Below are 13,840 nucleotides of genomic sequence, written 5' to 3'. Positions count from 1 at the left end.
CAAAATATGGTCTCACCTTGGCTCCACCGTGCTACAGACACCGTCCCCTTGTGACTCAGACAAGATAATTAAAACTACAACTGGGAGCTTATCACTTTGAAACTGCCTCCCACAACATTGATGAGATACCAGACAATAATTGCCCATCTGGCTCAAACCTAGATCCCTGTCCACCGCACCTCCTAGTGGCTGTGAAAGATGTCTTTGTAGACTCCATCTTTCCTCTCATCAACACCTCTCTACAAACAAGCAAAGTGCCCACAAACTGGAAGTCAGCGGTCATCAGACCGATCCTGAAAAAACCTACACTCGACCCCCAACGTGCCTGGCAACTTTAGATCTGTTTCCAATCTACCCTTCGTCTCCAAGATCCTTGAAAAAACAGTGTTAAAACCAATTACACTCTTTCATCGACAAACAAGAAGCCCTACATGCCTTCCAATTGGGATTCAGGAAATTCCACAGTACTGAAACCATCCTTCTCGATATTGATGACTGCTGGAAACTCATGGATAAGAGTAACGATGACCTTCTTGTGCTGCTGGATCTCAGTGCGGTGCTTGAAACTATTGACCATCCTCTTCTCCTTGCACGGCTCTCTGAAATTGATATTCAAGACACTGCATTACGATGGTTTGACTCCTTCCTGAATAATAGATCCCAAAAAGTACTGCTCACTGCTCAACAATGCACTATCAAAACCAATCAAATATGATGTCTGGTCTGACCCAGTTAGGCTATTCTTATGTTATGTTCTCATCTGTGGGGGCCTTTGTTTTCACTTCTTATTTTAATGTATTTTTTTTCTGGGAACTTATCAGTGTTTTTTGTAATGGGAAAAAAATGGAAGAGAATTAATGTGTGTGGAATGGGGGGGGAGTCAACTAATTTATTCAGCTAAATAAATTTACTTTCGTATTCAGAAGCCAGGCAATTAAAAATGGATATACTAACAGTACAGGATCCCTAGAATAGAGGTTCCCAAACTTTTTAATGTCTCCTTTTTTTTAAATCTATCTTCCGCTTTCTTTCACCCCTCCCATGTTCTTAAGATAAGCCATGCTATGTCAAGCCAAGTTTCTTGGGCAGTCTGCATCACAAGTAGCTGGCAAATACCAAAGAGTAGATCATATTTTTCACTGTTGATCTGAAACAATGTGATGGCTTTTACTGGTCTTTTTATTCAGCCATCTCCGTTCTGTTTTCCATACTCTCTCTCTCTTGTTTGTTCTCCTCTGCTTGGGCTATCGATCCCAATCCTAACTGTTTAAACTCTTACCCCACTGGTTCAAATTGCCACCTTTCCAATCTTATTCCTATTCCTCCTCTCTTTCTCATGTACCTTGTGAAAAGTCTTTTGTCTCCAACAAGTTTGCCTACATTCATCTTTCTCTCTCATACTCTCAGAACAATGAACTACTCCTACTAAAAAGACAATGCAGACAACTAGAAAGAAAATGGAGGAAAAACAGTCAAGATTCCACAACCATGATAAAACTACAAACAATACAAAACACAATCCTAAGACTGGTCTACTCACTGATGAAATTCGACCACATCACAGAGGCATACCATGACTCACATTGGCTCCCAATACAAGCGAGAATACACTTCAAATTTTCCTGCCTACTATTTAAAGCAATAAACGGAGACAGCCCAGCCTATTGGAACAATCGACTAGTTCAATCCACCTCAACCACACATAGGAGAACCCACACACCATTCACACGCCCTCCAACCAAAAACGTCAAAAGAAAAAAAAACTGTATGACAACCTCCTAGCCACTCGAGCTGCAACACTCGACCCCCAACTCTACAACCTATTGACCTCGACCACAGACTGTAAAACCTTCAAAAAAGAAATAAAAACCCTTCTATTAAAAAAAACACATAAAACCGAACTAACTCAATCAGAAATGTCCCAAGCATCACCTGCAACTACTCCATATGTACTTCTAATGTCATGACAATTCAGACATAATTTATGTTAAGTTATGTTTGGAATAATGGTTACATATATGAGGTTCAATAAAAGAAAATTTTCACTGCCTGTTTCTATTCTGACCATTTATTCCGTTTCATGGTTATTACAAAAAATATTTTTTTACATGGGGGAGTGTCAAAAAATGATGGTCCCCGGGTGCCACATACCCTAGGTACGCTACTGCCAAATATTCCAACTTAATAGCGGATAACATTTTTATCTTTAACTAAAGCTCTGTTATATGCTTGAAGTCCACCCAGTTCCTGTTCAAAATGTCCCAAGTGCTCAACAAAAGACCCTCAAATCCTCTTTACTGCTAGTAATTTTGTTCTGACCTAATAAAATTTATCAGAAAATGTATCTAAACAGTGCGATAGAGGTTTCTCCATCTTACCTACGGCTGCCATCATTTCTTGCAAAGCTGAATCCAAAGTCCTAGATGCAGCCTTCATTTTAGCGGAAACTGCATTCTTGGCACAAACACATCCATTCCCAGAAGACACCATATTTCCGGGAGCAGGAGCTAAGAAGCTGTCATCAAGACCACCCCACTGCAAAACACAAGAGTCAGAATACCATCTGAAATGGCTACCATATTGTGTACCTCAGAAAGTACCTCACTTCCAGGTTTTGGGATGATAGCGCGTTGTTTCAGACTGAATAAATAATCTAATCTAATCTAAACCTTAAGTTTACATACGGCATCCTCTCCATAATTATAGAGCTCGGCACGGTTTATAAGAGCTTAATATAAGGAAGAAACAACTTAGTGAGGTTGGAGGATGAGTAGGAGGGAAGAGAGCATTACATTTTTGTGAACAGTCTAGTTTTTAGATGCTTTCAGAATAATTGGAAGGAGCCCAGATTCCGAAGGTTATTCCAAAGCTCAGAGATTCTGAAGAAGAGAGATTTCCCTAATTTTCCCGCATAGAAGATACCTTTTAGCGAGGGGAAGGAAAGTTTAAGTTTTTCGGAGGATCTGGTGGTATCAGGACTCAAGGAATAATCTGCTTCTGCTGCCAACATGAGCTCTCCAGAGCCTCACCCGAAGCCAAAGCTTCCTCAACAGGTTTCACAGAAGAGTCCAGGAAAGATATGTGTCTTGCCTTTGTGTTTCACCACTGGAGTGCAGCGATCAAATAGTTCCCAAGGGCTTGGAGTTCACAACTCTACATATGCTCAAGATGTCATCTTGCTTCCTCCCCTCCCTCAAAACAAACACACTGAGATCAATTCTAAAAGTCTTGAAAGGTTGGTTAAGCATGCTCAGAAACAATGTAAATTTGAAATACAGCATGAATATTAAAAAAAAAAAAAAAATCATAATTCTAGTTATCTATTACAAACTAAATCAGATAAAATCTAAACCATGTTAACTTCCAGGTTGCTGCATTAACCTGGATATTCAGTGCTGGAAGCTAAACATGCTCCAACACTAAGGCCCTGATTCTGTATAGGACGCCCAGGAGAGGTGTCCTATACAGAATCGGTCCTACACTAAACCCCGATTCTGTAACCGGCGTCCATGGTTAGAGAATTGGGTTAAATTAGACGCGGCCGCTATACTTATGGCAGCAAGGGATCTCCCTGCTGCAATATGTATAGCGGTCGCGGTCGCCTGTCCCATCGCCGACAGGAGGATGCCCAATCCTCCTGCTGGAACCCCCCTGGAACCCACCACCCCCCCCCCCAAACTGGTAATCGCCGACAGGAGGATGCCCAATCCTCCTGCCGGAACCCCCCTCCCCCCAAACTGGTAATTGGCAGGAGGATGTCCAATCCTCCAGCCGGAAGCCCGACGATCCGACAACCCCTCCCTCCCCCAACTAACCTTTACATGTTGGTCGGCTGGACGGGTCTTGCTGCAGGTCTTGCTGATTGGCCCAGGTGCCTAGCCTGGGCCAATCAGGTCTCAGGATTAGTGGGGATGGGCGGACCCGCTATGCCTAAGGCCTGATTGGTCCAGGCTTCTAGAGCCTGGGCCAATCAGGCCTTAGATTTAGCGGGGATGGGCCGGGAAGGGGCGGGCCCGTCGGCTGGACAGCAGCAAGACCCGTCCAGCCGACCAACATGTAAAGGTTAGTTGGGGGAGGGAGGGGTCATCGGGCTTTCCGGCAGGAGGATTTGGCATCCTCCTGCCAATTACCAGTTTGGGGGGGAAGGGGGTTCTGGCAGGAGGATTGGGCTTCCTCTGTCGGCGATTACCAGTTTGGGGGGGAGGGGAGTTCCAGAGGGGTTCTGGCAGGAGGATTGGACAGGTGATGGGACAGGTGGCCGCGACCGCGGTCGCTATACTTATTGCAGCAGGGAGATCCCTTGCTGCCATAAGTATAGCGGCCGCGTCTACTTACAATGTAGACCAGCATTTTGCTGGCCTACATTAAGCGTCTCTTCCTCTACTAGGGAGACGCGTAGGGCCGCCTAAGTTCGCCTAAGGCCCTTAGGCGAGCTTAGGCATCTTGCGGGCCTCCCTAGGCTCCCGGAGGCGCCTTCAATATAGGCGGCCTGCCTGGGGAGCATTTTTAAAAAAAACGTGCATCCCGATTGGCTGATTAGACAGCTGTAGGACGCCTACAGCTGCCTAAAATCGAGACGCACTTTGGAGAATCAGGGCCTAAATATCTGGGGTTAATTTAGCCCATGTCTCTGAACAGGTTTCAAACTATTTACCACCATGGACTGAATATAGGGCCCCAAGAATATAAACTTGACCCTTGTAATTTGAGCAATTTTAGCTAACATCAAAATATTCAGTCAATGTTTATCCATTTAAAAAGAGGAAGTCTAAGTGTGATAGGACAGGGTTTCAGCTGTAACCCTTTCTTGACCAGTGAGCATAGCATCAGGACGGGTTACTATAAGTAATTTTAGGACTGGGTTGTGAGGTCAGGGCCAGGACTAGCAAAATGGCCCACAAATTCATTCGCCCTGCACTCTCCTTTTTTTCATAATAAGGTGGTCCAGGCCAGTATTTAAATTCTGAACTGAAACTTTACTGGAACTTGGATTATCTGAATACTAGACTCAGCGATAAACCTACCCATGGGCATAAGGGAGTAGCTGCTCCAGTCCCCTGCATTTAGGGGGGTCCAGCTACACAGTTACCCATTGGTAGCTTTATCTCTGAGTTCAGTATTTCTCTATCTCCCTTCTCCCTGCACAAGTCCTGCATCTCTCCCTCTTCCTTCAGCCTATTCTCTCCCATCCCCATGGATCTCTGTACTTCTCGGTCACTGGCAGCAGTGGCAATTAAGACAGACAGCATTCTACTTACTGACTTTGGGGCCTTGCCTCTGGGCATCCTGCTTATGCAGAAATGAGGAGCTACATCAGCTTAGCGGGATGCACTAAAGGAAAGGCTCTACTAAAGGCAGAAGGCTGTCTGTCTTAATTGCTACTGCTCCTGCTGCTGGCAATGGAGGAGGACTGCAGGAATGGGGAGAATGGATGGAAGGGAGAGGGAGAGATGCAGGACTTAGAGTAGGGGAAGGAGCAAGAAAGAGATTGGATTGGAGGAAAGAAAGCAAGGGGAGTTATGCGGGGCAGGGGCAGAGCCAGTGTTAGTAGGGACACAAACAAGGCAACTGCCCCGGGCTCCAAAGCTCAGGGGGGCCCCCGTGGGCTGGCATGTTTTCCCACAACCGCCCTCACCCTTGGCCTTCTTGCTGACAAAAAAACATTTTTGTTGCAGGGGACCGCCAGCCGAGGCACTGTCTGCAGCCCCTCTCTGTGCTTTCCTTCTGCTGCAGTCTACCCAGGCGGAAACAGGAAGTGGCATCATTGAGGATGGACCGCAGCAAAAGGAAAGCATAGGGGGGGGGGGGGGGGGCTGCAGACAGTGTTGTGGTCCCCTGGAACAAAAATGTGTTTTTTTTGTCAGCAAGATGACCAAAGGTAAGGGCAACATTGGACCGGAGCAAATAGAAGGGAGATAACATACCAGGCTGAGGAAGCCCTCTGGACCTGCTGGGTTAAATTGTATGGGGGAGGGGTTTCAGAGAAGTACCATACTGGGGGTGGGGAAAGTATATATATATATAGAGAGAGAGAACAATAGAGAGAGATATGGTGGGTAATGGTCTGGAGAGAGAGACGTGAAAGGGAGAGAAGTTGGACCTTGGAAAGAAGGTAGCAAAGGAGGGAGAAATGTTAGGTCTCTGGGTGGTAGGTAGAGAGATGCAGCATCTCTTTTCTTTCTATTCCATTGTTTAGCATCAAGAGGAAAGGAAATAACAACAGAGATGAGAAGGTGAAATGTTGGGACCATGGGGAGATAGAAAGAGAGATGGACACATAGGAGGGCAGGAGGGAAGAGACATGGAAAAGAAGATGCTAGGGGATGGAGAGAAAGAGACAAGAATGGAGAGAGGGAGGGGGATTCTGGATGTGGCGAGCCATGTGGAAGAGGTCCAAAGAGGGATGACAAGATGAGTAAGAGAACAATTAGTACAGTGGTAAAAATGTAGTAATAGGGAGTCAACAGAAGGAAATAGGAGGCAAGGAAAGGAGTGAGATGGGAAATGGGACAGTTAGGGACTAAGAGGAGATGAAAAATTGATAGTTGAACATTTAAAAATAAGGGTGAGAAAGAGGGCAAGATTTAAGTGGACAGAAACAGAAAAGAAAGGAAAGCTGAAAGGGAAAAATCAATATGTTGGAGACAGGCATAAGGAGGCAATGGAAAAAGAAAGAAGAGGAAAAAAAATAGGTAACAGACACTGGAAAGAGAAGATAGAACAAGAAACTGAGACCTGAGACCAAAATGATGGAAAAACAAAGAGGGGCATAATAAAAAAAAACATCCAAGACCCTTTTTGGCCTAAGGCCTTAAACGTTGCAAGCAGAAGCAGGGAAAGTGTACATAACCAAAACAAATGTCCTTGTTTTGATAATGGGCTGCCTCTACATTCAGCTGTTTAAACGCCCAGACCACCACTAAGTCTACACTTGTACCCAAATGACGTCTACACTTATACCCCATAATGAACCAAAAAAACGCCTAAGCCCAAAACGTCCAACACAGTGGCTTTTAGGTGAAGGAGGAGCCAGTCCTTCGCCTAAAAGCTGGAGTCTGTAACTGGTGTCTGTCAAAAACACACCGGTTACAGAATCCACCCCAACCCCCCCCTCCCCACGACATCGGGGCATGAGGGAACCCAAGCCCTCCTGCCCCGCGATCCCTAACCCCCCTCCCCCCCCGATTACGGTCAGGTAGGAGGGAACCCAAGCCCTCCTGCCCCAGGCACCCGCGGCACGCCGCAACAACATCGGGGCAGGAGGGAGCCCAAGCCCTCCTGCCCCAGGCACCCGCGGCACTCTGCGACAACATCGGGGCAGAAGGGAGTACAAGCCCTCCTGGCCCCAGCAATCCACGAACCCCCCCGCCAATTACGTTTGGGGCAGGAGGGAGCCCAAGCCCTCCTGGCCTATCGCCCCCCACCCCCCTACACGATCGGGCAGGAGGGAGCCCAACCCCTCCTGCCCAGGCGGACCCCCCTATCCCCCACCTCCCACTACAATACCGGCAGGAGGGATCCTAGGCCCTCCTGCCCTAGACACACATACTTGTAAGGCAACACTGATCACATTATTATCCACTAGAACCTAATCTTGGCAAACATCAACACTCAATCTACCACCAAAAACTCAGCTAATGTAACAAATGCTTCAGCTAGAGTTTTAGGGAAGAGAAACTGGTATCATCTGCAAATATCCAATAATAGAGACAAGCCCTAGCAACAACCTGCACACTGAGGCAACAAACACTAAATGGGAACACCAACAATGCCATAATCCAGCCATCAAATAGCCGGATCAGCGGCGTGATCAGTGGCGTAGTAAGGGGGGGGGGGAGATGGACCATCCTGGGCATGATTTTGGTAGGGGAACTGACACCCATCCTAATCTCTGCCCCCTCCTTCCCAACTGCTCCCCTCATCCCCCGCCGCCACATGTGTGCACCCCTTCCCTCATACCTCTTTAAATTTTCCCTGCACGAGCAGCATTAAGAACTTGCTGCCCACGTCAGTGTTGCTTCTATCTGACCTCGCTTCCGGGCTCTGTGTCTAGGAAACGATGTCAGAGGGATAACCAAAAGACACGGGCAGCAAGTTCATGATGTTGCTCCAACCTAGAAAATTAATAAAAGGTACAGGGGAAGGGAGAGGGGGGTGATGCGGCAAGGGGGGTGTCCGAGAAGAGAGTGGAGGAGTGGCACCACTCACACTCACTATTGTCACTGCATATGATAGAAGTCAGTAGGTGCTGAAAAATAACTTTATCAGCAACAAAAGCTTTAGAACAGGGATCTCAAAGTCCCTCCTTGAGGGCCGCAATCCAGTCGGGTTTTCAGGATTTCCCCAATGAATATGCATTGAAAGCAGTGCATGCACATAAATCTCATGCATATTCATTGGGGAAATTGTGAAAACCCGACTGGATTGCGGCCCTCAAGGAGATATTTTGAGACCCCTGCTTTAGAACAACTCAAGCCCAATTCCCTAAGTCTAGAAAAAAGGTTATAATGGTTTCTAAGTGGTGAAAGCTGAAGAAATACCCAGTAGCACCTACATGTAAGTGATGCCATGATGAAAAACCCTTACAAATCAGGTCTAAACTAGATGGTAATAGCAATTCTGTACTATGCATGCAACAGAATTCAGATTGGTAAGGGTCCAAAAGATGATGCTGTTCTAGAATGTCATTCAGCTGAATTATAACAGTGGGGTTTTTTTTAATAGGATCTTTGCTGGGTTTTTTTTTTTAAAAGGACAATACAGGCAAAGACATTGTAGGATCTAAGGTGTCTTCTACAGAGAGAGTATACAAGCATATTTTAAAGAAACAGACACATACCCTATAGAGAGAAAAGTTTGGCAAAAACAACTCACCATATGAAGTAAAAATGAAGCAACCTCCTACTTTCAGGATAAAATCACCACAGGTGTACAGTGAACAACACACAAAAAAGGTTGACTTTTAGAAAACTTAAAATGGAGAAGAGATCCTCTAAAGAAATTAATGGAAAATATTTTCATACAGCTCCATCTTCTGGTTGAAAAAAAAATATATCTGAAAGGGTGGGAGGAGGAAACACTGCTAAAATGTATCTCTAAGGCAGCAATTTTATCTCTAAGATGTTAGAAAAATACTCACTAGATCAGTGTTTTTCAACCTTTTTTGGGCAAAGGCACACTTGTTTCATGAAAAAAATCACGAGGCACACCACCATTAGAAAATGTTAAAAAATTTAACTCTGTGCCTATATTGACTATATATAAAGTAATTCTCTTGAATAGGAATCAAATAAACACAAAGAAAGTATTTTATAATTACTTTATTATGAAATATTAAGTAAACAGAATAGTGAAAAATTATAAAATACTTTATTCAGTGCGAAACCTGGGCCTGTTTGGCTGAACACAAAGCTGATATTCTGGCTGGAATGGAAGAAAGACACACACGTAGCTCTTCGTCAACAGCTCTCAGTCTCTCTCTGTATTTGGTTTTTATAGCATACAAAAATAGACAAATATACCCTCCATCCTTTTTATTAAACCACAATAGCAGTTTTTAGCGCAGGGAGCTGCGCTGAATGCCCAGCACTGCTCTTGACGCTCATAGGCTCCCTGCGCTAAAAACCACTATTGCGGTTTAGTAAAAGGTGACCATATTGTAAAATATAGACAGCAGATATAAATTCAGAACTGTGCATAGTAAGTGAAGGGAAGTTTTCATCTCTGGGAATTTACCCAGTTAACTATTAAGTTATTTGGGCAAATTCCTTTGAAAACTGTGGTAATACTGCCTCCACTTTGCTAAATTTAAAATAAAATCATTTTTCCTACCTTGTCTGGTGATTTCTGGTTGCACTTTCTTCTTCTGACTGTGCATCCAATCTTTCTTCCCTTCTATCAGCCTGTATGCTTTCTCTCCTCCACACCTCATTCCCTCCCCCAACTTTTTCTTCCTCTCTCCCTGACCTTTCTTTCTTTTTTTCTGTTTCTCTTCTTTCCTTCTGTTTCCCTGCCTGCCCCCTTTCTTTCTTTCTCCCTGCCGTTCCCCAAGCCACTGCCACTGCCGCTGCCATCGGGGAACAGGACCCACCAATGGATAACAGGCCCCAAAGCCGACGCATGCTCTCCCTGACGTCAATTCTGCAATCGGTGAGGAAGTTCCGCCCAGCCAGGCTGGTGATTTCTGGTTGCACTTTCTTCTTCTGACTGTGCATCCAATCTTTCTTCCCTTCTATCAGCCTGTATGCTTTCTCTCCTCCACACCTCATTCCCTCCCCCAACTTTTTCTTCCTCTCTCCCTGACCTTTCTTTCTTTTTTTCTGTTTCTCTTCTTTCCTTCTGTTTCCCTGCCTGCCCCCTTTCTTTCTTTCTCCCAGCCTCCTGTCCAGCAGTAACTCTCTTCCCTTCCTCCCCTCCCAGCAGCATCTCTCCGTCTCCCTCTCCAGTAGCAGCTGTCCCTTTTTTTTCCTTGCCCAGCAGCTTCCCAGATTCCTTTCCCTCCTCCCCTCCCAGAAGCATCTCTCCTTCTTCTCCCTCTCCAGTAGCAGCTGTCCCTTTTTTTATCTTGCCCAGCAGCTTCCCAGATTCCTTTCCCTCCTCCCCTCCCAGAAGCATCTCTCCGTCTCCTTCTCCCTCTCCAGTAGCAGCTGTCCCTTTTTTTCCTAGCCCAGCAGCTTCCCAGATTCCTTTCCCTCCTCCCCTCCCAGAAGCATATCTCCTTCTTCTCCTTATCCAGTAGCAGCTGTCCCTTTTTTCCTTGCCCAGCAGCTTCCCAGATTCCTTTCCCTCCTCCCCTCCCAGAAGCATCTCTCCGTCTCCTTCTCCCTCTCCAGTAGCAGCTGTCCCTTTTTTTCCTAGCCCAGCAGCTTCCCAGATTCCTTTCCCTCCTCCCCTCCCAGAAGCATATCTCCTTCTTCTCCTTATCCAGTAGCAGCTGTCCCTTTATTTCCTTGCCCAGCAGCTTCCCAGATTCCTTTCCCTCCTCCCCTCCCAGAAGCATCTCTCCTTCTTCTCCCTCTCCAGTAGCAGCTGTCCTTTTTTTTCCTGGCCCAGCAGCTTCCCAGATTCCTTTCCCTCCTCCCCTCCCAGATGCATCTCTCCTTCTCCTTCTCCCTCTCCAGTAGCAGCTGTCCCTTTTTTTTCCTGGCCCAGCAGCTTCCCAGATTCCTTTCCCTCCTCCCCTCCCAGAAGCATCTCTCCTTCTCCTTCTCCCTCTCCAGTAGCAGCTGTCCCTTTTTTTCCCTTGCCCAGCAGCTTCTGATAGTGGCTTTCTCCCCTGCCAGCAGCTCTTCTTACTTCCCAGCGCAGCGATTCACGAAGGCAGCCTCGGGTCCTTTGTTGTGTCGCGCCGCCTCTGAGGAAAGAGGAAGTTGCATCATCAGAGGCAGCCGCGACTCAGCAAAAGCCCCGAGGCTGCCTTCGTGAATCGCTGCGCTGGGAAGTAAAGGAGAGCTGCAGAGAGGGGAGAAAGCCACTGTCGGAGGCTCCCCAAGATCTCTCCGGCCCAGCGCACGCTTCCGATGCTGATCTTGCCGGTCCTGCGCGGACCGGCAGGAAGTTCAAATGAGTCAATCTTGCCGGTCCTGCGCGGACCGGCAAAAATTTCCTGCGGACCGGCGGTTGAAGAACTGTGGATTAGATCGCCAAGACAAAGTGAGTCCTGGGTGATCGACTCACTTTGCCTTGGCGAGCTACTGGCGCCCCTGCCTCGGGCTCCCTGTAAGCTCCGGGCCCGGCGGCCCTGCGGCACACCAGGCAACATTTCGCGGCACACTAGTGTGCCGCGGAACAGCGGTTGAAAAACACTGCACTAGATGACTCTGCTCCCACAAGGGGAGCTAGATCCTTATGTACAAGTCTCTAAACTAATCAGTCTTCTTATATAACTTTTAACTGCCTGTATGTAAATCATGAGCTTTCAGCAACTTTGTTTTCCTCCAATGCAATTTAACCAATTTGAGTTTCCCTTTCAGTTCTTTCAGAGCTTTTAAGCTATTTAAATGATACAGAGCGGCATTTTCCATATGATGTCTAAATCCAGGGAAAACAGAACTAACAGACAAGCGGACAATAAATTGAAACAAAGTCTAAGTTGAGCTAGTAAGACCAACTTCATCTTGCTCATTAGAAAAAGTATTGAGAAAGTGAGATTGAATTCTTCCAAAAATTAAAAATCCCATCTACCCATTTTATTGCATGACAATATACTTTAAGCATATGATGGAGGACAGCATTGCTTCATAAATACAGTATCGGACTCCGATAGCCAGATCCTGCCAGCACTAGGGGCCTAGGAGGCCTCTCCATCCACAAATTGGACTCAGGACCCCTCCAAACTTGAGCATGTGCGAGAAGTCCTAGCTTCGGCAACTGGAAACACGTCAACAATTTCCTCTTTACTGCAGCAACATGAGAAGGGGATCAGCTTAGGTATCCCCACTGCCAAAGGGAGGGGGGGGGGGGGGTTAGAAATGTGTTGCCTCCTCAGTTCACCCTTGGGCCTCCCATAAACAGAAGGCTGACTATGTCCCTACATCAGATTAAATCAGAAAGGTTTTGTTTCTCATTATTTGAAAAAAAAAGACTAGTTGAAGAAATCAGGCCTCCACTTTTTCAAAGTTGATTCAAGGAAAACAGCCATTTTAACTGGAAAAAAAAAAAATCTTTTGACATACTTTACATAAAAATAGATGTGGAGGCAAGAGGGAATGGTTGGGAATAGAAAGGAACTAAGCAGGACAAATTTGGTTATAAAAATGAAGCCTTTAACTGCTCCTGCAATTAAGGACAAGTTGAGTCAAACTATTGGGCAGCATAATTAAGATATCAGAATCACAATATTTTCCTCTTAACCAAAAATTGGTTGGCTAGATAACCCATATAGTGTTATTTAGAAATCAGAAGCTCAAATATGTTTATAAAGCTGATAAATATTAAGGGATTACCCGAGTCACCATGAGTAACTAAGAAACTCAAACTACCTCAGACATAGTAACACCATTACTGAAGCTCATGTACCATAACACCATTATAGAAGCTAATGTGAACTGCTTTGAACTGACTCCCCAGTCATTAATAGTGGTATAGAAGCTTTCAATAAACAAGTCGAATTGATGTATGCAAAGTATGATACTCTCAAAGGTAGTGATCAGGTACTGTTAATTCAGGATAGGGTCACTTTATCCTATATAATAAAACCCTATCCGCGCATGCGCACTCACATCTGCGTGCTTCCATGATCTCTGATCTGCGAGATGTAGGTCGGTAGCTGCAGGAGTACGCATGCACGAGTCCCCAGCCTTACTGCTTCCCAGCACCTACCTACAAAGGACTGGCCGCCAGCGTTGGACTCCCTGCTCTCCAGATTGCGGTGTCGGCTCATCTCTTGAGCCGCACCAGCGTCGGCTCATCTCATGAGCCGCCCAGCGTCGGAGAAGGCTTCCGATGCTGGTGGGGATCCAGAGGAGCTGCTGCAACATTCGCCCGGAGCAGGCCAGACCACGGGCCGGGCAGGGAAGTGCCGACAAAAAGAGACTCCAGCCGCGAGCCGCTCAATGGGACCAGGCAGACAGCCACGCGAGGGAGGGAATCAGAATGAAAACAAAAAGGTAACGTGCAGGGAGAAGCTGGGCCTGCCTTCAGGAAACGCATTAAGGGAAGGGGGGGGGGCCCTTGGAGCAGGCTAGACTGCGGGAGGGAAGGGGGAGGGGCCAAAAGAAGCAGGCCACATCGTGGTAAGAGTAGGGAAGGGGGTGGGGGAAAATGCTGCTACTGCTGCACAGGAATCTGGAGGGGAAGGGAAATACCTGCTGCTGCTGCTGCATAGGGAAGTGGAGGGGGA

At 46.5% G+C, this 13,840-nt stretch overlaps 1 protein-coding gene across 5 annotated transcripts in view; it reads right to left on the bottom strand.

Annotated features, from left to right (window-relative positions):
- ARHGAP22 (Rho GTPase activating protein 22) overlaps window positions 1–13,840 on the bottom strand; it is a 285,773-nt gene that overhangs the window by 210,955 nt on the left and 60,978 nt on the right. For 3 of the 5 annotated variants that reach the window (XM_033943092.1, XM_033943093.1, XM_033943089.1), the window contains exon 3: window positions 2,379–2,535. The exons of 1 other annotated variant lie outside the window; for it this stretch is intronic. In XM_033943092.1, the coding sequence (XP_033798983.1) occupies window positions 2,379–2,535 (157 nt within the window). Of the gene's footprint in view, window positions 1–2,378; window positions 2,536–2,922; window positions 3,022–13,840 lie in introns of those variants that run through there. One more of the 5 variants, XM_033943094.1, reaches the window with a different exon arrangement.

The sequence above is a fragment of the Geotrypetes seraphini genome, chromosome 4 (assembly GCF_902459505.1).
Source record: "Geotrypetes seraphini chromosome 4, aGeoSer1.1, whole genome shotgun sequence".
NCBI classification, from domain to species: domain Eukaryota; kingdom Metazoa; phylum Chordata; class Amphibia; order Gymnophiona; family Dermophiidae; genus Geotrypetes; species Geotrypetes seraphini.
The sequence above is the reverse complement of the archived record's forward strand: the minus strand, read 5'-3'. Positions and strand labels throughout refer to the sequence as shown.